The sequence below is a fragment of the Canis lupus genome, chromosome 18, assembly GCF_003254725.2.
Source record: "Canis lupus dingo isolate Sandy chromosome 18, ASM325472v2, whole genome shotgun sequence".
NCBI lineage: Eukaryota > Metazoa > Chordata > Mammalia > Carnivora > Canidae > Canis > Canis lupus.
In genome coordinates, this window is record NC_064260.1 from 53,807,848 (window position 1) to 53,828,792 (window position 20,945).

At 47.4% G+C, this 20,945-nt stretch overlaps 1 protein-coding gene across 4 annotated transcripts; it reads left to right on the plus strand.

Moving 5' to 3' along the window:
• Positions 1-76: 76 nt before the first annotated feature.
• Positions 77-20,643, plus strand: STX5 (syntaxin 5). 4 transcript variants are annotated; one of them, XM_025446305.3, is made up of 11 exons: positions 77-222; positions 994-1,152; positions 2,349-2,419; positions 2,594-2,649; positions 2,765-2,835; positions 7,374-7,490; positions 7,575-7,631; positions 7,804-7,885; positions 8,352-8,458; positions 8,626-8,747; positions 19,895-20,643. In XM_025446305.3, the coding sequence occupies exons 2-11, from the start codon at positions 1,090-1,092 to the stop codon at positions 20,052-20,054; spliced, it is 906 nt and encodes a 301-aa protein (XP_025302090.1). In that variant the 5' UTR covers positions 77-222; positions 994-1,089; the 3' UTR covers positions 20,055-20,643. The 4 variants fall into 4 exon arrangements, with proteins under 4 accessions (XP_025302090.1, XP_025302089.1, XP_025302092.1 ...); XM_025446304.3 differs by having other exon boundaries at positions 78-222; positions 1,061-1,152; XM_025446307.3 differs by having other exon boundaries at positions 82-222; positions 909-1,152.
• Positions 20,644-20,945: the final 302 nt, after the last annotated feature.

Consider the following 20,945-nt stretch of genomic DNA (forward strand, 5'->3'; position numbering starts at 1 on the left):
GGGCGGAGTCGCTCCGGCGTTTGGTGGGAGGGCGTGTCTCTCGGTCGCCGGGCTCCGAGAGGCGTAGCGCCGCCCTCCCGTCACCGGGGGTGGGGCTACGTGTGGGTGACGTGGCGGCTCCTAGTCTTTGGTCGGATTTCGGCGGATTCGGCGCTCGGGGAGGAGGCGGTGACCACCCAGGAGACTGTGGCAGTGGTGGCGGCGGCAGGCGGCAGAGAGGAGGTAGGACTCGCTCCAGAAGGGGCCTGGCTGCCGTGTCCGCTCCGGGCAGCGGCTTTCCGGGGGCGGTGACGTGAAGGGGGAAGGGAACCTGGGGCGAGCGGGCTAGTCTTGCCGGCCGGGCTCGGGGTGAGGGAATACTTCGCCGTCCAATCAGGAAAGCCCCTGTTGAGAAAGACGTCGGCATTAGCCAATCACTGGTTGCAGTCCCCCAGGAGGCGGGACTTGGGCGGGGGAGGAACTTCCTGTTTCAAATAAACACCCAGAGATTTCCCCCCCCTCCGCCTACCGAAGTGTGTCCCCCTCAGGAGGCCGGTCACCGTTTCTCCCTGAGGAGTCGAAGGGATCTGCGGATACGAGAGGGCCCGGTTAGGACCTAGGGCAGTTGCACAGGGCGGGCTGGAGCCTCGGGGCCCCGGGACCTGCCTCTGGCCCCGTCTCGGCTTCAAGGCCCCCGGCCCCGCGCTCTGGCCGCCCGAGCCAAGTTGGAAGAGTCTGAGGAGCTGGACCGGCTGGGCCAGAGAGCGGGGCCCTGCCCGCCGCCGTGGGCCGGGCCCAGAATTTGCGTGTGGCTTTTGGGCGCGAAAGTCCGTGCCAAGTGCAGAAGGGGCCCAAGGATTTGCGGTGGGGACGGGGGATTTGTGGGGAAGGAGGCCACCTGGGGAATGACACTCTGCCCTCCACAACAGTCCGAGGTTATGCGTCTCAATGATCCCGCGGAAACGCTACGGGTCTAAGAACACGGATCAGGGTGTCTACCTGGGTCTCTCAAAGACACAGGTCCTGTCCCCTGCAACTGCTGGCAGTAGCAGCAGCGACATCGCCCCTCTGCCCCCCCCAGTGGCCCTGGTCCCTCCCCCTCCCAACACCATGTCCTGCCGAGATCGGACCCAGGAGTTCCTGTCTGCCTGCAAGTCCCTGCAGAGCCGTCAGGTAAGGACCAGGAGTGGGAAAGGCAGGAGTGAGCCTTACTGAAATCTAGGAGAGGCTGTGCTCCAGCACTGTTGATTGACATGATGGAGAACTGATCTGGCTTAGAGGGGGCAGTAGGATCTACTAAGCAACAGAAAAGGGGTGGATCAGCTGTCTAGGAGCAAGGACTTACACTGTTTTGTGAGAAATTACCCCAGAGGGTAGCCTTGCTACTCTGGAAGGAGTATCTCAGGATGAAAAGTGGCTGCGGTATATTTGATTTGGATAAGAAAGAGGTTCTAGAGAGAGCCTTTAGCTCAGAGACAGACACTTTGAATTCTAGTTCTGGAATAGTCCCATCATAAGTTTGCTCTGTGGCCACAGGGAAGTTAGTCTAGTTGGGCCTCAGGGTTTTTTGGGTGTGTGGGGTTTTGTTTGTTTGTTTGTTTTAAAGTAGGCTCCTGTCCAGTGCCGAGCCCAACACAAGGCTTGAACTCCTGACCTGGAGATCAAGACTGGAACTGAGAGCAGGAGTCAGAGGCTTAGCCAACTGAGCCACCAGGCACCCCTGGGCCTCGGTTTTTATATCTATAGAATGAAAAGAGCTTTCTCAATAACTAATTTTTATCAAAATTACTTTAGAGTGCTTTTTTTTTTTTTTAATTAGATTCCCTTTTTTCAGTCCAGACGTCCTAATCAAAGTGGGACCTGAGTGACTTTAGATAATAGATAATTACTTTAGTAATTTTAGATATTTTTATTGCTCAGCACTTAACAGCCGCTCTTCCGTATGATCTCCAAGAGCTTTCTAGTTATCCTCTTTGATTTCCTGATTGGAGGAATAGAATGGCAATAGTGCTTATCACTTATTTAGGGCTTACAACGTATGGGGTATCTGACTAAAATACTCTATAGTCCTATGTTGTGTGATCTTACCAACAAGAATAGGTGTGTGGATTTTCTTCATCTTATACAAAAGGAAAAGAGATTCAGAATGGTTTAAGGCACTTACCCCAAACCTCCCAGCTGATAAATGGTGGAGTCAAGATTTGAACCTTGGTCTACCCATGTTCAAATCTGAGTTCTAAATGACTGCTACTGATAAGATTAGACTACCTGGTGAGGGTACTAGAGATAATTGAGTTGGACGCTTGAGGAACAGTGGCAGCTGGAAGTGAGGGGGCACTAAACCTTTACCTCTTCATGTTGCATTTCAGAATGGAATCCAGACAAATAAGCCAGCTCTGCGTGCTGTCCGGCAGCGTAGCGAATTTACCCTCATGGCCAAGTAAGTTGAGAGAAGTTATGTTGTGGGATGATGCAGAGTTTGGAGAGGCGTAGGCTTGCCTTCAGTGCCCTTGGTATGAGGGAGGAAGGGCTGCATTGGTTAAGCTGGCGCTAATGGGGGAATAGGCCCTGTCCTTCCCATCCCTGTGGTGCCCTCACTAATGCTCATTTCCAGGCGCATTGGGAAAGACCTCAGCAACACATTTGCCAAGCTGGAGAAGCTGACAATCTGTGAGTGTTCTTGGGGTCTTTCAGAGATGGGGCAGTGAACCAGAGAGGGCTGAGGAACCATACTCCCTGAGCCTTGTCTTTGACCTCCCACGTTGTGGCCTCATTGTCTCTGCAGTGGCAAAGCGCAAGTCTCTCTTTGATGATAAAGCAGTGGAAATTGAAGAGCTAACTTACATCATCAAACAGGTGAGCTATTAGCTATCAGGAGCTAGCCTTCCAAAGAGATCACTAGGATGATTTTCCATTGTCCTGGAAGTCCAGAGCAAGTTTCTAGAGCCAGCCCCAAACATCCTGCTCATCTGTTCAGTCAGCGGACACTTACTGATCATCAGCTGTCACTTGCCTGGAAAACTTGAGGCAAGATTTCCACCTTAAGAGCTTATCATCTGTAAGAGATATCTAGCCCCACAAACTCATAGCAAGTAGAAGACAAGTGGTCTAGACCTTACAAAAAGATAAATGAGACAGTCTGGGGATGCTGGAGAAAATTTTATAGAGGGAGTGAAATCTGAACTGGTTTCAAGGCTTGCATAGAAGCAGTGCAAGAACGTTCCAAACAGAGGAAACAGTGTATGCAGTGGCCCAGCTTCTAAAAGAGAAAGTTTAAGTGTTTGTTGACAAGTGTGTATTCAGATGTTATTTGCTCAGGAAGGCCTATCCTGAGTGTGTTGTTGAGTACCTCACTGTTCCTAACTAAGACGTCCCTTACCTTGCTCTATTTCCTTCTTATACCATTTGATACTTTCTAACATTCTCTATCATCAACTTACCGATGTTTGTTTTTGTTCCCTCTCATCTACCTCATCCCACCACCACCCCTAACAAAGAAAAAAGTTGTAAGTGCCACAAGAGCAGAGATTTTTTTTCCTGCTTGTTCATGGATGCATCCCAAATGTCTGTAATAGTGTCTGGTGTAGACCAGGCACTTACTATTTGTTGACTGGATGACTGGTGGGCAGGAGATGAGGCTGGGAAGGTAGTTTGGTGGCTGGTTGTGAAGATCATTGTGGGCCTTGGTAAGGGAGGATGGAATCAATGCCATAGGCTGCAAAGACAATCAGAATCTGGATTCCAAGTCTATCTGAAAGACACCCCCCCTCCCCCAGACAGCAGAATCTGTACAGTTGTGATTCCTTCCTTTCCCAGCACAATGTCATGAAAATAAAATGTGAAGTTGAACGACCATGGAGGGGGAAAAAAAACAGCCTGGAGCACGGGCAGGCAGAGAGGCTAGGGAGGAGGCTCTGCTCTAGTATGAAGGTAACATGGCAGAGACCAGGGCAGACATGTTCAGGGGGTGCCTGCAGGGTGGAAGAGAGAAGATGCCGTGAACTTTTGGGGCACTATTGTGTAGGCTTTGAAGACAGTTCAAATCCCAAGTTCACTAGTTATGGTGTAACATTGGGTAAGCCACCTGACTGCTCTGAGCCTCAGCTCCCTTATAAATAGAAGGGGGTTAATAACAGCATCTATGTCAGAGGGTGGTCATGGGGATCCAGTTGTTTATTTTTGGAGTCACTTTTTTTTTTTAAGATTTTATTTATTTATTCATGAGAGACACACAGAGAGAGAGGGAGGCAGAGACACAGGCAGAGGCAGAAGCTGGCTCCATGCAGGGACCCTGATGTGGGACTCGATCCCGGGTCTCCTGGATCACGCCCGGGCTGAAGGCTGCACTAAACCGCTGAGCCACCTGGGCTGCCCTGGAGTCACATTATTGAGTGACTTAGCTGCCTGGTTCTGGGGGGAGTCAGTCTGAACAAGACAGGTGTATCTGCCTCGGGGAATTTCCCCTTTAAAAAAAATTTTTTTTAATTTACCCTTTTTTTTTTTTTTTTTTGAGACAGTAGGGGGAGGGGCGGAACAGAGAGAATCTCCAGTAGGCTCCATGCTCAGCACGGACCCCATCTCGGGGCTCAATCCCAACCCTGAGATTATGACCTGAGCCAAAATCAACAATCAGTCACTCAACCAATTGAGCCACCCAGTGCCCCAGGAATTTCCTTTCTAAATGGGTGAACCAGACACTAGACAAGTAGAAAAGTTTCAGGGTGGTGAATCTCTTTAAAGAAACAAGGGAAATGAGAGCAGGCCGGGTTGCTCAGCGGTTTAGCGCTGCCTTTGGCCCAGGGTGTGATCCTGGGGACCCGGGATCGAGTCCCACGTCGGGTTCCCTTCATGGAGCTTGCTTCTCCCTCTGCCTGTGTCTCTGCCTCTCTCTCTCTCTGTCTCTCGTGAATAAATAAATAAAATCTTTTTAAAAAAAGAAAAAAAAAAGAAACAAGGGAAATGAGTTTGTCAGGGTAGGTAATTAATGTGAAAAAATAAATAAAATCTTTTTTAAAAAGGAAAAAAAAAAAGAAACAAGGGAAATGAGTTTGTCAGGGTAGGTAATTAATGTTGATGGGTTGATCAAGTATAGCCTCTGAGAAGTGACATTGAGACCCGAATGGTGAAGAAAAAGTCAGTCATCCAAAGATCTGGTGGGAACACTTTCCAGAAAGTGGGAATAGCAAAGGGAAAGGTCCTGAAGGGTGGGCCACCTTAATGCATCTGATAAACATGAAGGAGGCCAGCATGGCTACAGCATAGCAAGTGAGAAAGAGACTGGGAAGTCAGGGAAATGGACAGGGTCAGACCCTAGAGAGTCTGTGTCAGCCAGGTAGGGTATTTGGTTTGTGTTCTAAATTTAGTGGAAAGCTCTTGGAAGATTTTTTTTTTTAAGATTTTATTTATTTATTCACGAGAGACACATAGGGAGAGAGGCAGAGACGCAGGCAGAGGGAGAAGCAGGTTGCATGCAGGAAGCCTGACATGGGACTCGATCCCGGGTCTCCAGGATCAGGCCTTGGGCTGAGGGCAGGACTAAACCACTGAGCCACCTGGGCTGCCCCTCTCAGAAGATTTTAAGCAGACGGATGATGGCTCTGTTTCCGGTTCAAAAGCTCACTCTGGTTGCTGTGTTGAGAGTGGATTGTCGTGGGCAGGCTGTAAGAAGGTCATTTAGGAAGCTCTTGGTGAGTATTGAGAGAAGGTGATGGTATGGTCTAACGTAGGTTTAGCAGAGAAAGAGGTGAACAGCCTAATTCAGATTATCTGTTGGAATTGACTGGGTTCTCAGTAGGCTCCTGCCAGGGTCCATATGGATTAAGTGGGAAAGAGAGAAATTGAGGATGGCTCTCCAGTGTCTGGTCTGAGCAGCTGGTGACTGGTGGTGCCATTTACCAAAATGGACAAGGAGAGAGAAGGCGGAACAGCTTTTGGTGGGGAATTAGAAATTGTTTCTGTGTTAAGGACAAAAAATAGTTGTAAGCTGCTTAATATGTGTGTAGCAAGCATAGTAAACAGACAAAAGGTGCTCAGTGCTTGGTAAGTGATCAGTAGAGTGTGGTTGTGTTGTGGCATATAAGATGGGTTAAGAGGTGGGAATCTCTGACTAGAAGCTTCTAGTTTGGGCTCCTCACTGGGAAGTGGTACTGCTTTCTAAACCAGAACTCTGCGGAGAGGAGATTTTATTGGGAGAAACCGTGGAATGCAGTTTTGGATGTGGGGCTCTAAGGGGACCGTGTCAGCTCCATAGGGACAGACCAGTTGGCGGTGGGTATTGCCCACGGGTCTCAAGAATGGTTGTTGGTAGAATACTAAGTGGGGGGACTATTGGAAGAATTCTAGAAGTTTCCGAATCTAGGTTGTCTTCAGCCTGATCCTTGGACTCACTATTCCTGACCTATTCTTCCCCACCCCACCCCTATCTCCTGGGCAACCTTTCTCTGCCACTCCCCAGCCAACTTCATCTCTCTTGTCTTATGTGGCCCTTGGCAAGCCCATTCGGGGAGCAGAGGATGCCTTGGTCGGGTGTAGAAAGCCTGGCTGTGCTACTTTACCTCATTGTGTGTGATCTTGGACAATTCACAGCTTTTACTCCTTTGCAATAGTAATTCTTGACAGGAATTCTGTATATAAGAAGTATTTTGTTGGTGCTTCCTGGAAACTACAGAGACTTTGACTCTTCCCTTCACCTGACTGCTGCCACAGGTGCTTTGTTGGTCAGCATGCTCCAGGTGTGAAATTTTGGTCTTCAGAGTAGTTCTGTGGCCATGTGCCCAGCCTCCTGAGGTGGAGTTGGGCTGTAGGATGAAGGGGGTAGTCAGCTAAGCATCTGCCTTCGGCTCAGGTCATGATCCCAAGGTCTTGGGATCAGGCCCTGCATTGGGCTCCCTGCTCTGCCTGCAGATCCCTCTGCTTGTGCTCTCTTTTTCTTTTTTGTCAAATAGATAAGTAAAATCTTTAAAAAAAAAAACAAAAAGGAGGATCCCAAAAACCGTGGCTCAGCAGTTTAGCGCCTGCCTTCAGCCCAGGGCATGATCCTGGGGTCCTGGGATCAAGTCTCACATCGGACTCCTTGCATGGAGCCTGCTTTTCCTTCTGCATGTGTCTCTGCCTCTCTCTCTCTGTGTCTCTCATGAATAAATAAATAAAATCTTAAAAAAAAAAAAAAAAAAGAATGAGACCGTATTTCTCCTTTTCTGGCTCTACTCTGCAGGGACTGAACCAGAGCAAGGTCCAGAGCTTGTAACCTCCCAGCAGGCCCTTCTGGTCTGACTTTGAAATACCCACACCCCTGCTCGTAACTTCCACTCTGTCCTCTGTGCCAGAGGTGTCCATGTGGGAGAGACATTGGCTGAGGACCCTTTTGTTAATAGTTTTTCTTTGGCTCTCCCTAGGACATCAATAGCCTCAACAAACAAATTGCCCAGCTTCAGGATTTTGTGAGAGCCAAAGGCAGCCAGAGCGGCCGGCACCTGCAAACCCATTCCAACACCATTGTGGTTTCCTTGCAGGTGGGACCTGGGGTCCGTAGAGGGGGAGGCAGAAGGGAGAAAGGTGTTGTCTCCTTTGGCCGACCCTCTCTTCTTTTCTTCTAGTCAAAACTGGCCTCGATGTCCAATGACTTCAAATCAGTTTTAGAAGTGAGGACAGAGGTAAGAAGAATCTATGTAAGGGGTAGGACTCGGGATAAGGGCCCAAGGGGAAATTGGGGAAGAAACAAGTGCAGGGGTGAGGTTAACAGGGTCCTAGGCCAACAGGAGAGTCTCTCTCTAACACCTGCTTTCCAGAGGCCTCAGGACCTTTGCATTTCTCCCCCAACCCCAGAACCTGAAGCAGCAGAGGAATCGGCGGGAACAGTTCTCCCGGGCACCTGTGTCAGCCCTGCCCCTTGCCCCCAACCACCTGGGTAAGTCACTGGCAGTGCAGGGAGCCCAGAGGGGTAAGGCTCAGTTACTTTGGCTGTGACGGCATCCTCTAATCCTGTGAGGGCAGGGCTTGCGTAGGAGAATGGACAGCCAAGGGAGATGCCAGGATTTTTCAGAGATCAAACCTGATTGCTGGCATTCATGACCTGCACTTCATCTCCCACATTCTCACTGTTGGGGCTGAATTCAATCATGGGCAGTAGAATGACAGTTTCCAGTATTCTTTTAATTCATTCAGGTTCTCTCATCTAATTTTCACCACCACCTCTGAGAAGGCAACTATTACTATGCTCCATTTTATAGGGGGAGGAAACTGAGCTCTAGAGAGGTTAGATGACTTGTCCAGGGTCACAAGGCTAGTAAGTGGCAGAGCTGGGATTCAAATCCAGGCCATGTGGGCTTTGAACCTTTCAACCACTAGAAAGTGCTTTTTCTTTCTTTCTCCAGGGGGCAGTGCTGTGGTTTTGGGAGCAGAGTCCCGTGCTTCTGGGGATGTGGCCATTGACATGATGGACTCTCGGACCAGCCAGCAACTACAACTCATCGATGAGCAGGTACCTGGGCTCTGAACTGGGGAGGAGATGCTCCTCTGTCCTCCTCTGCAGGCCACCAGCAAGTGTTTGAAATGTACCTTGAGTAGAGTGGCAACCTGGGAGGGTCCTAAAGAGGCAGGCCCTGCCCTGAGGAAGCTCCTAGCGCTGACGTGTGCTCTCCTTCGAAGGATTCCTACATCCAGAGTCGGGCAGACACTATGCAGAACATCGAGTCCACAATTGTCGAGCTGGGCTCCATCTTTCAGCAGTTGGCCCACATGGTCAAGGAGCAGGAAGAAACCATTCAGAGGTGAGACTCTCTCTCTCTCATCCTAGACAGAAGAGCCTTCTCTTCCCTGTGGGGTGGCATCTTAAATGTTCCCAGGGACAGCTGGATGTCCTTTGGAAGAGTAGAGTGAGTCTGGCCCACCCAGGGAATCCATTCAACAAGTGTTGATGGAGCGCCTGTTTTTTGTCAGGTGCTATTCTAGGTACAGGGGGTATAGCAGTTAGTAGATGAGTGAAGTCTCTGTAGTTTAGGTGGGGAATTCAGTAGGGTGGGTGAGGACAGCTGTTCAAAAGAGTTGACATGAACTTTTCAGGTAGTGATAAGCTCTACACTGAGAATTACAGTGGGATGATGTGTGAAGAAAGGGGCTAAGTGATTCTTCTTGATGGACTCCTAGGCTTCTTCCATATTTTGGCTGTTGTAGATAATGCAGGGAACATAGGGGCGCAGATATCTTTCTGAGTTAGTATTCTCTGTTCCTTTGGATAAATGCCCAGAAGTGGAATTACTGGATCATGTGATTAATTCTATTTTTAATTTTTTGAGGAACCTCTACACTGTTTCCTATAGTCACTGCAGCAATTTGCATTCCCCCTAACAGTGCGTGAAGGTTCCTTTTCTCCACATCATCACCAGCACGTGTTGTTTGTTTGTTTCTTTCCTTTTTTTTTTTTTTTGATACTAGCCATTCTGAAAGGTGTGAGGTGGTACCTCATACCTCATTTTTTTTTTTTTTTTAAGATTTTATTTTATTAACTCATGAGAGACACAGAGCGAGCGAGAGAGAGGCAGAGGGGGAAGCAGGCTCCACGCAGGGAGCCCGATGTGGGACTGGATCCCAGGTCTCCAGGATCAGGCCCTGGGCTGCAGGCGGCGCTAAACCGCTGCGCCACCGGGGCTGCCCCCTCATTGTGGTTTCATTTGTACTTCCCTGATGATTGCTTTTTTTTTTTTTTTTTAATTTTTATTTATTTATGATAGTCACAGAGAGAGAAAGAGAGAGGCAGAGACACAGGCAGAGGGAGAAGCAGGCTCCATGCACCGGGAGCCTGATGTGGGATTCGATCCAGGGTCTCCAGGATCGCGCCCTGGGCCAAAGGCAGGCGCCAAACCGCTGCGCCACCCAGGGATCCCCCTGATGATTGCTTTTGAGCATCTTTTCATGTGCTTGTTGGCTGCGTGGATGTCTTCTTTGGAAAAATATCTATTTAGACCTTCTGCCCATTTTGCAATTGGATTTATTTGTTTGCTTGCTTGCTGTTGGGTTGTATGAATTCCTCATATTTTTTGGATATTATCTCTTTTTTTAAAGATTTTATTTATTGGGATCCCTGAGTGGTGCAGTGGGTTGGCGCCTGCCTTTGGCCCAGGGCGCGATCCTGGAGACCCGGGATCGAATCCCACGTCGGGCTCCCGGTGCATGGAGCCTGCTTCTCCCTCTGCCTGTGTCTCTGCCTCTCCCTCTCTCTCTCTCTCTGTGACTATCACAAATAAATAAAAATTTAAAAAAAAAAGATTTTATTTATTTATTCATGAGAGACACAGAGAGAGAGGCAGACACAGGCAGAGGAGAAGCAGAGGCTTCATGCAGGGAGCCTGATGTGGGACTCGACCCCGGGTCTCCAGGATCAAGCCCTGGGCCAAAGGCAGCGCTAAACTGCTAAGCCACCAGGCTGCCCTATTTTTTGAATATTAGCCCCTTATGGGATATATGATCTGCAAACCTTTCTCCTTTTTTTTTTTTTTTTTAAAGATTTATTTATTTGTGATAGACATAGAGAGAGAGAGGCAGAGACACAGGAGGAGGGAGAAACAGGCTCCATGCCGGGAGCCCGACGTGGGACTCGATCCTGGGACTCCAGGATCACTCCCTGGGCCAAAGGCAGGTGCTAAACCGCCGAGCCACCCAGGGAGCCCCTGCAAACTTTTCTCCTTTTTTTTTTTTAAAGACTTATTTATTTATGATAGACATAGAGAGAGAGGCAGTGACACACAGACAGAGGAATAAACAGGCTCCATGCCGGGAGCCTGACATGGCACTTGATCCCGGGACTCCAGGATTGCACCCTGGGCCAAAGGCAGGTGCTAAACCGCTGAGCCACCCAGGGATCCCCACCTTTCTCCTTTTTAGGAGGAGAGAACTTTGTTGATAGTTTTCTCTGTATAAAAGCTTTTTATTTATTTATTTTTATTTTTTAAGGATTTTATTTATTTACTCATGAGAGACACATACAGAGAGAGGCAGAGACATAGGCAGAGGGAGAAGCAGGCTCCATGCAGGAAGCCCAGTGTGGGACTCCATCCCGGGACTCCGGGACCACACCCTGAGCCAAAGGCAGACATTCAACCGCTGAGCCACCCAGGCATCCCTGTGTAAAAGCTTTTTAATTTGATGTACTCGCATTTGTTATTTTTGCTTTTCTTGCCCTTCTGGTGTGGAGTCAGGTCCAAAGAATATTGCTAAGTGATGTCAAGGAGCCTGCCACCTATGTTTACTCTAGAATTTTTACTCGATCCCAGGACCCCAGGATCACACTCTGAGCTGAAGGCAGACACTCAACTGCTGGGCCACCTAGGCATCCCACCTTTGATCCATTTTGAATTTATTTTTGTGCATGGGAAAGAAAGTGGTCCAGTCTCATTCTTTTGCATGTAGCTATCTAGTTTTCCCGACACTATTTATAGAAGTGACTGTCTTCCCTGTTTATGTTCTTGCCTCCTTTGGTGTAGATTAATTGATCTTATGTGGGTGGCTTTGTGTCTGGGCTCTCTCTCCTGTTCCGTTGATCTGTGTGTCTGTATTTGTGCCAGTACCGTGCTGTTTTGATGACTATAGTTTTGTAAGTGTAGTTTGAAATCAGGGAGTGTGATACTTCCAGCTTTATTCTTTCTCCAAATAGCTCCAAATAGCTTTGGCTATCCAGGGTCTTTTGTGATTCATAAAACTAGTGTAATATTTGATAAGGTTGGATTTAGGCTTACCATTTTACTATTTGCTTTCTTTTTCTTTTTCCTGGTTTTTTTTTCTTTGTTGTTGTTGTTCCTTTGTTCCTCCTTCCCTAATCTTCCCTTGAACAACTGAAATTTTTTTCAGAATTCTGTTAAACATTTTTTAGCTACATGTCATTGCCTTGCTTTTCTTTTCTTTTTTTTTTTAAGTGGCTGCTCTAGGGATTACAGCATACATCATCAGCTCTCACAGCTTACTTCATATAAGATATAAGAACTTTAGGGGTGCTTGGTGGCTCAGTCACTTGGGAGTCTGACTACAGCTCAGGTCATGATCTCAGGGTCATGAGATCAAGCCCCATGTTGGGCTCTGCGATGAGTGTGGAGCCTGCTTGAGATTCTCTCTCTCCCTCTATTTCTGGCCCTCGACCCTATTTATACACACATTCATTCAAATAAAAACACCAATAAAAAAATACAACAAAGAACTGTCCAATCCTGTCATCTAGCCTTTATGCTCTAGTTGTCCTAATCTGTGCACCTACATACCTTTGAAATCCCATAATCCAGTATTACAGTTTTTGTTTACAAAAATTAAGAGGAAAAAGTTGTATTTCATATTTACTTCTGTGTTTACCATTTCCCTTTTTTCCTCCCCTCCATGGGGAGCCTGTTCTCCCTGTCCCTCTGTCTGCCACTCTCCCTACTTGTGGGTTCTCTCTCTGTCAGATAAAAAATAAAATCTTAAAAAAACAAAATAAAACAAAGAATGAAGGTGGGGGTGCCTGGCTGGCTCGGTCAGTAGAACGTGCAGCTCTTGATCTAGGGGTTGTGAGTTCAGGCCCCATGTTGGGTATAGAGCCTACTTTAAAGAAAAAAAAAGGCAAAAACCACATGAAACAAAAAAGAAAAAGAGATTGAAAGTGAAAAAAAGAAATGTTCAAATAAAGGGAAAGTAAAAGAGCAGATCTGGGGCATCTGGCTGGCTCAGTCTGACTTTTGATTTCGGCTCGGTCATGATCTCCATGTCGTAAGATCCAGTCCTATGTTTGACTCCATGCTCAGTGTGGAGACTGCTTCTCTCCTTTTCCTCTCCCTCCTCCTCCCTCACTCAAATAGATAAAGCTTTAAAAAAAAAAGAAAAAAAAAAGAAAAGAAAAACCCAAACAAACAAAAAACCAGAAAACTGCAGATCTGCGCTACAAAAATGCTATGGAAAGTTCTTCAGGTTAAAGAGGGAAGGGCTACCAAATGGAAACTGGCTATCTGGAATGGTAAAGACTGAACAGAGAGACCTGGAATGGTAAAGACTGAACCACAGAGAACAAACTGAAGGCTGATAAGGAGCAGGAGATGGGCTGGATGGGTGATGGGCATTAAGAAGGGCACTTGTGATGAGCACTGGGTGTTTTATGTAAGTGATGAATCACTAAATCCTACTCCTGAAACCATTATCACACTATGTGTTAACTAAGTAGAATCAGGTCATGATGATGAGGGACTTGATCCTGAGACCCTGGGATCATGACCTGAGCCAAAGGCAGACACTTAACTGACTGAGCCACCCAGGTGCTATCACCTTCATTTTTTTTTTTTTTAAGATTTTATTTATTTATTCACGAGAGACATACAGAAAGAGGCAGAAATACAAGCAGAGGGAGAAGCAGGCTCCATGCCGGGACTCGATCTAGGGACTCTAGGATCACACCTTGAGCCAAAGGCAGGATCACACCTTGAGCCAAAGGCAGACGCTCAACTGCTGAGCCAACCCAGCGCCCCCCCTCACCTTCATTTTTGAAGGATGTTTTCCCTGGATATAGAATTTTGGGTTTACAGTTTTACTCTTAGGCATTTTAAATGTATCACTCTACTGTCTTTTAGTCTTTCTTCTTCTTAAGGAGAAGGCAGTGGTAACTTTATATATGTAATGTGTTTCTCTGGCTGCTTTGCAGATTTTTTTTTTTTTTTTTTTGTCTTTAGTTTTCTGCAGTTGACTATTCTCCAAATGTCATTTTCTTTGAATTTCTCTTTCTTCGGAATCTCTGAGCTTTTTGAATCTGTACATCTATGTCTTTCACAAAGTTCAGGAAACGTTTAGCCATGCCCAGTTCCTCAGGATGTTTCAATGTTCTCAGTTCAGTAAGAGGGAAAGCCAGTACAGAGAGCAGAGGAAGAGATGTGGGAGGGGGAGGAGTCCACATGGCTACACATTGCTGCCCACTTGCTCTTAGGCCTTTTGGCAATATCAGATCGTGATTGATCCTTATTCCCCATGGCACCTAGCAGAGAGCTTCCACCCTAGGTTATTGATCATGTGAGACTGGGGGAAGACCTACATTTGCATAAAGCAGGTTTCTCAGCACCAGCCCATTAAGCAGCTTCACATATTTAATTGGCCAAGGTAAAGACAATGGGTCCCTAGCCATCTCACCCTTGGAGATTCCTATGCCATAGGTATGAGTGGAGTGGACTTCAAGGAATCTCCATTTTATATAAGCCCATAGGGAGTTCTAATGAGCATCCAAGTTTGAGAACCCACTAGTTAACAGGATGTTTGTTTATTTATTCAACGACTATGGTACCAGCCATTTATAAGGTGCAGTGAGTCTAGCTGTCTTGGTCCTAGAATCAAGAGCTGATTCTTACCTGGCTTAGCTGAGACCTAGGGAACTCCTTACTGGGTTGTTCCATAAACACTATCACTCCTCAAGCTGTGATGTTGTTGTTGTTGTTGTTGTTGTTGTTGTTGTTGTTGTTTTTATGATAGTCACAGAGAGAGAGAGAGGCGCAGAGACACAGGCAGAGGGAGAAGCAGGCTCCATGCACCGGGAGCCCGATGTGGGATTCGATCCCGGGTCTACCAGGATCGCGCCCTGGGCCAAAGGCAGGCGCCAAACCGCTGTGCCACCCAGGGATCCCTATTTCGGTTTTTTTAACAATGTTTTATTTATTTTATTTATTCATGAGAGACAAAGAGAGAGAGGCAAAGACACTGGTATAGGGAGAAGCGGGCTCCATGCAGGGACCCCTGTGAGGTAGTCTAGCTGGATCTGGGGACAGGAAAGCGTAAAACAGTTCTGGTCCTCGTGGAGCTCATGTCTAGCAGAAGGGATGAATATGGATAATTACTGCTCATCGTTTACTCCGTCATTTCCCTTTGCACCCCAATTTGTAATTGACAAAAATCTCTATCTAGAAAAGTTGGGAGGATGGTACAAACACCTATTTCCTTTTCACCCAGAATTGCCAATTTAATTTTTTCTCACATTTGCTTTCCCTTTTTTTTTTTTTTTTAATTTTTATTGATTTATGATAGTCACACACAGAGAGAGAGAGAGAGGCAGAGACACAGGCAGAGGGAGAAGCAGGCTCCATGTACCAGGAGCACAACATGGGATTCGATCCCGGGTCTCCAGGATCGCGCCCTGGGCCAAAGGCAGGCGTCAAACCGCTGCGCCACCCAGGGATCCCTGCTTTCCCTTTTTTCATCTGTGGAGTGACGCTTCAAGTCCATGCCAATGTCCAGCTCCTTAGACCCATGACTAACTGTCCTTGCCCGATTCATTCATGACTTTTTGTGTGGCAAAGTGGCAGTTTTCCAGTTCATCCGTTGTACATTTATTAGCTGGCATCCTTCTGTAAAGCAGGAGCTTTCTCAAAATATTACTAGGAATAATGGGTTTCTTTCTCATATTCAATGTACTGTATGTAATCCATTACCATCATCTTTTTCATTAGAGTCTGATTTCCTAAACCTGGCCATGTGGAACTCCTTATTTTTTTTTTTAATTTTTATTTATTTATGATAGTCACACAGAGAGAGAGAGAGAGGCAGAGACACAGGCAGAGGGAGAAGCAGGCTCCATGCACTGGGAGCCCGACGTGGGATTCGATGCCGGGTCTCTAGGATTGCGCCCTGGGCCGAAGGCAGGCGCTAAACCACTGCGCCACCCAGGGATCCCAATGTGGAACTCCTTAAAGGCAGCTTCTGTAGCCTCTGAACATGACCCAACTCCTGTCAATCATTATGAAGCTTTGGGGAAACATATACTCTGAAAACTAAAGTCTCAGATCTCCTAGTCAAGGTCAAATTGTCTTTCCAGTTCTGGACTTACTGTTATCTTCTGTTTAACCTTCTTTTTGTTGTCATCCCCAACTTATACTCACCTTCTGATCCTCTGGGTTTCCATACCTCTCCTTCAATCGGGTCACGTATCCTTGCTATTCTAACTCCTAACTCCAGCTCCTTTTTTTTTTTTTTTTTTTTTTTTTTTTTTAAGATTTATTTATTTATGGGCACCTGGGTGGCTCAGTCAGTTAAGTGTCTGCCTTTGGTTCAGGTCATGATCCTTAGGTCCTGGGATCGAGCCCCACATCGGGCTCCCTGCTCAGCGAGGAGTCAGCTTCCCTCTCTCCCTCTGCCCCTCCTTCCTGCTCGTGCTCTCTCTCTCTCTCTCAAATAGGAGGAGGGTGGGGCAGAGAGGGAGGAAGAGGACAAGGCGGCTCTGCACTGAGCAGGGAGCCCAACATGGGGCTCATCCTTATGACCCTGAGATCATACCCCGAGCCAAAATCAAGAGCCAGATGCTTAACCTACTGTGCTACACGGGTGCCCTGAGACTCCAGCTTCATAATGCTTGATTCCTTCTCTCTTTCGTTTTTCTTTTTTTTTTTTTTTAATTTTTTTTTTTTTAATTTTTATTTATTTATGATAGTCACAGAGAGAGAGAGAGAGGCAGAGACACAGGCAGAGGGAGAAGCAGGCTCCATGCACCGGGAGCCTGACGTGGGAATCGATCCCGGGTCTCCAGGATCGCGCCCTGGGCCAAAGGCAGGCGCCAAACCGCTGCGCCACCCAGGGATCCCTCTCTTTCGTTTTTCTTACTCTCCATGAGACATTCCTTTGTCCTCCTCACTATGCTAACTTTTCCCATTTCTTCAGCCTTCTCCTTTCCAAGCCCCTATTTTCTGCCCTCCTCATTTCTGTCTTCTCCCTACTACCGTCTCCTGAGTATCCCCATGGATTGCTCATTTTTTCCCCCACCAGAGTACCCTCCCATTAGTTTTCATTCATGGACTCCCATTTAAAATCTTTCTTATGCCAGACTGCATTTACTGTGCATCTGTTTCCGTTAAAGCCATTCTTAATTGCCGAGATGAGCTTTCTTGGGTATGAGAAGACATTTGCGCCCACACTGAGACATGAAATTAAGTCCAAAGGTAGGAAACCTGATACTTGAGTTAGCCACTCTGACACAAATAGGGAATCATGCACAGTCCAGGCTCCTGTATTTGACATTTTGTTTAAATTTAGTTACTTATTTAAGTAATCTCCATACCTAATATGGGGCTCGAACTCATGACCCCGAGATCAGGAGTTGCATGCTTTTTTTTTTTTTTTTTTTTTTAAGATTTTATTTATTATTTGATGGAGAGAACACAAGCAAGGAGAGTCACAGGCAGAGGGAGAGAGAGAGGTGGGCTCCTGAGCCTGAGGCAGACACTTAGCTAACTGAGCCACCCAGGCACTCCACCCCCCTTTTATTTTTTTTAATTAATTAATTAATTAATTAATTAATTATAGAGACAGAGAGAGAGAGAGGCAGAGACACAGGCAGAGGGAGAAGCAGGCTCCATGCAGGGAGCTCTATGTGGGACTTGATCCCAGGTCTCCAGGATCACACGCTAGGCTGCAGGTGGGCTAAACCGCTGCGCCACCAGGGCTGCCCTCCACCCCCTCCTTTGAAATATTTATTCAGGATACCTGGGTGGTTCAGTGACCAACTCTTGGTTTCAGCCCAGGTCATGATCTCAGGGTCGTGAGATCAAGTCCTGCATTGGGCTCCTTGCTCAGTGAGGAGTCTACTTCAGATTCTCTCTCCCTCTCCCCCAGCCTCCTCTCAAATAAATAAATAAATACAATTTTTAAAAAGATTTTATTTATTTATTTTGAGAGACAGAGCTAGAGCACAAGCAGGGAGGAGAGGGAGAAGCATGCTCCCTATAGAGCGGGGAGCCCGATGTGGGGCTCCATCCCAGGACCGTGGGATCATGACCCCAGCAGAGGCAGATGCTCAATGAACTGGCCATCTGGCACCCCCAATAAAATCTTTTCGGGGTCCTTTTTTATTAAATAAATTAAAAAATTTATTTGGGGCACCTGAGTGGCTCAGTCGGCTCAGTGTCTGCCTCTGGCTCAGGTTGTTATCCCAGGATCCTGGGATCAAGTCCCGCATCAGGTTCCCCACGGAATATGCTTCTCCCTTTACCTATGTCTCTTTCTCTCTGTCTCTCATGAATAAATAAATAAAACCTTTAAAAATAAAAAAATTTAGGGATGCCTGGGTGGCTCAGCAGTTGGGGACCTGCCTTCAGCTCAGGTTGTGATCCTGGGATCCAGGATCAAATCCCACATCAGGGAGCTTGCTTTTCCCTCTGCCTATGTCTCTGCCTCTCTCTCTCTCTCTCTCAGTCTGTATCTCTCATGAATAAATTAATAAATGTTTTAAAAAATTATTTTAAAAGATGTATTTATTCATGAGAGAGCGAATGCAAGAAGGGGGGAGGGGCAGAGAGGGAGGGAGAGGGAATCGGAAGCAGGCTCCCCAGCAAGCAGGGAGCCCAATACAGGGCTCAGTCCCAGGACCCTGAGATCATGACCTGAGCCACAACCAAGAGTTGGAAGTTCAGCCAACTGAGTCACCCAGGTGTAGGAGTCACCCTGGGCTCCTACATATGAACAGAAAATAGTTCGCAGGCTTCATGCCTACCTCCTGTGGCCCTGCAGCTTGCACCCATTGGCCCAGGTTTTCTTTTCCTGTTCCAGCTGGATTACCAGGCTACAGCTTTCCGTCCTCAGGACTTAGTGCATGCAGTTTCTGTTCCCACGGACTCCCTTTGCAAAGACCAGGGATTTTCAGGATTGCATATGCAAGGTGGCCAGGAAATGTTTTATTTTCCTCAGCAGTCTCTCAAGAGATGGCGCTTCCTCTGAGGACTTCTCTGTACCTTGGAGAGACATGTTCTCTGAATTGTAGGGCTTTTCTTATCTCTTGACTTCCTGTCCAGATCAAAATGTTTTTCCCGGGATCCCTGGGTGGTGCAGCGGTTTGGCGCCTGCCTTTGGCCCAGGGCGCGATCCTGGAGACCCGGGATCGAATCCCACGTCGGGCTCCCGGTGCATGGAGCCTGCTTCTCCCTCTGCCTCTCTCTCTCTCTCTCTCTCTCTCTCTGTGTGTGACTATCATAAATAAATAAAGAAAAAAATATTTAAAAACAAAAAAAACAAAAAAAACAAAATGTTTTTCCCCCATCTCAGTAATGTTTTTTTTTTTTTTTTTTAAGATTTTATTTATTCATGAGAGACACAGAGAGAGAGAGAGAGGCAGAGATCTAGGCAGAGGGAGAAGCAGGCTCCATGCAGGGAGCCTGACATGGGACTGGATTCTGGGTCTCCAGGATCACACCCTAGGCTGAAGGCAGGCACTTAACCACTGAGCCACCGAGGCATCCCTCCTGTCTCACTCAGAACCAGAATTTCCTGACTTTAATGGTCTGTGAGCGTTTTCTCCCATATTACAAACGCAATATTATTCATTAGACAAAAATCAATAAATACTAAGAAGCAAAAAAGTATAATAGCTAACATCTTAGGGGCTCATAGTGTGGGTTGGGCACTTTGTTAACTAATTTGAGGCCTACAACAACTAGAGATGCAGTGTTGTTGTTAACCTCATTTTCCCTCTGCAGCTTAAGAAAATGAGTCTGGAGGTTAAATGACTGGCTCAGAATCACAAGCTAAAGAGTTACAGAGCTGATTTTCAAATCAGAGCGAAGACTTATTTGCGTTACCCTTCCAGAGTTTTTTCTTTTCTATTTTCTCTTTTTTAAAGATTTTATTTATTTGAGAGAGAGTGAGAGAGGATGAGTAGGGAGAGGTGGAGGGACTGGGAGTAGCAGGCTCCTTGAGCACAGAGCCCAATGCGGGGCTTGATCCTGGGACTCCAGGGTCATGACCTGAGCCAAAGGCAGATGCCCAGCTGAAAAAGCCACTGAGCTTTTTCTATACGCAAGTATATATGCACAAAAATGGGGATCCTATTGTATGTAAATACTTTTTACATATTGTGACCATCTTTCCATGTTGGTAAATACACTTCAACAGCATACTTTTTAACCCAGTATCCTTCTGTTTCCTCCTCTTTCGGCCCTGTCTCCAGGATTGACGAGAACGTGCTGGGCGCCCAGCTGGATGTTGAGGCTGCCCATTCAGAGATCCTCAAGTACTTCCAGTCAGTCACCTCTAACCGGTGGCTCATGGTCAAAATCTTCCTCATCCTCATTGTCTTCTTCATCATCTTTGTGGTCTTCCTTGCCTGAACCCTCTCAACTCTGAGGCACTCTGAGCGGGTTTGGAACCCCTTTGGGAGGGTGGCGGGTGGCCATTGCTGCCACTGAGCCTGTGCAGGGTGCTTGGGAGGAAGGCCCTGTTTCCCTGGGACTGCTGAGAATGGCCAATGCCCCTGACCCTTTGACTCTGGCCACCCTGTCCTCCCCTCACCACCCTCAGGCCCTCGAAACACACACAGTTCTGGATGTGTACTCTGCTGTGAAGTGGCTGGAAGGGAGCAGAGGCCAACTAGGGGCTGGTAGGGGAGGTTGTCTCCACTAGGTAGGAGATTTTTAGAAACTCCCCAACCTCTTCCAAAGGAAACTTTGGCAGCAAGGGGAGATGATGCCCTTCCCCTTCCTGAGAGTGAGGAAAGGAAGTGAAACTGCCCCCGGGACCAACTTTCCCATCTGGGTTAGAATTTGACCTCTCTCTTCTTCCTCTCTCCACTACGTGAGGCAGGGGGCCCTGAGCCCCTCAGCTGCCTGCACAACCCCACCTTTGGCTGCTGGTGACTCTCAATCTGCCAAATGCGCTGCAGCCCATTTTCTCCCAATTACAGCAAGACTGTCAGCCTCATTAGCCATGTTGTCATTTCTGGGTGGGAGCGTCGAGGGCCTTCACAGCCTGTGGAGTGAGTGTGCTGCCTAGTACCAGAACTGCAAAGCTGGGCTGATGGCTCTGAGGGCCGAGCTTTGGGGTGGGTGCACACAGCTGCCTCTGGGCTGGGAACAACCAAGTGCAGCAGCGTTTCATTAGCATGGAAACGTCAGAGGGGGAAGCACTACCCCAGAATGGGTCCCTGATTGGTGCCAACTTCCAGGATCATCTCCAGTAGTACTTGTACCTGTTTCAGCTGCATCCTCTACCCAGCTGGCCCC

Bases quoted from the DNA above. Each gene is read 5' to 3' on its own strand.
- STX5 (XM_025446307.3), top strand. From the start codon at position 928: ATGATCCCGCGGAAACGCTACGGGTCTAAGAACACGGATCAGGGTGTC. The intron at 7,632-7,803 runs GTAAGAAGAATC...CCCCAACCCCAG, and splicing joins TTTTAGAAGTGAGGACAGAG to AACCTGAAGCAGCAGAGGAA. The intron at 8,459-8,625 runs GTACCTGGGCTC...TCTCCTTCGAAG, and splicing joins TACAACTCATCGATGAGCAG to GATTCCTACATCCAGAGTCG.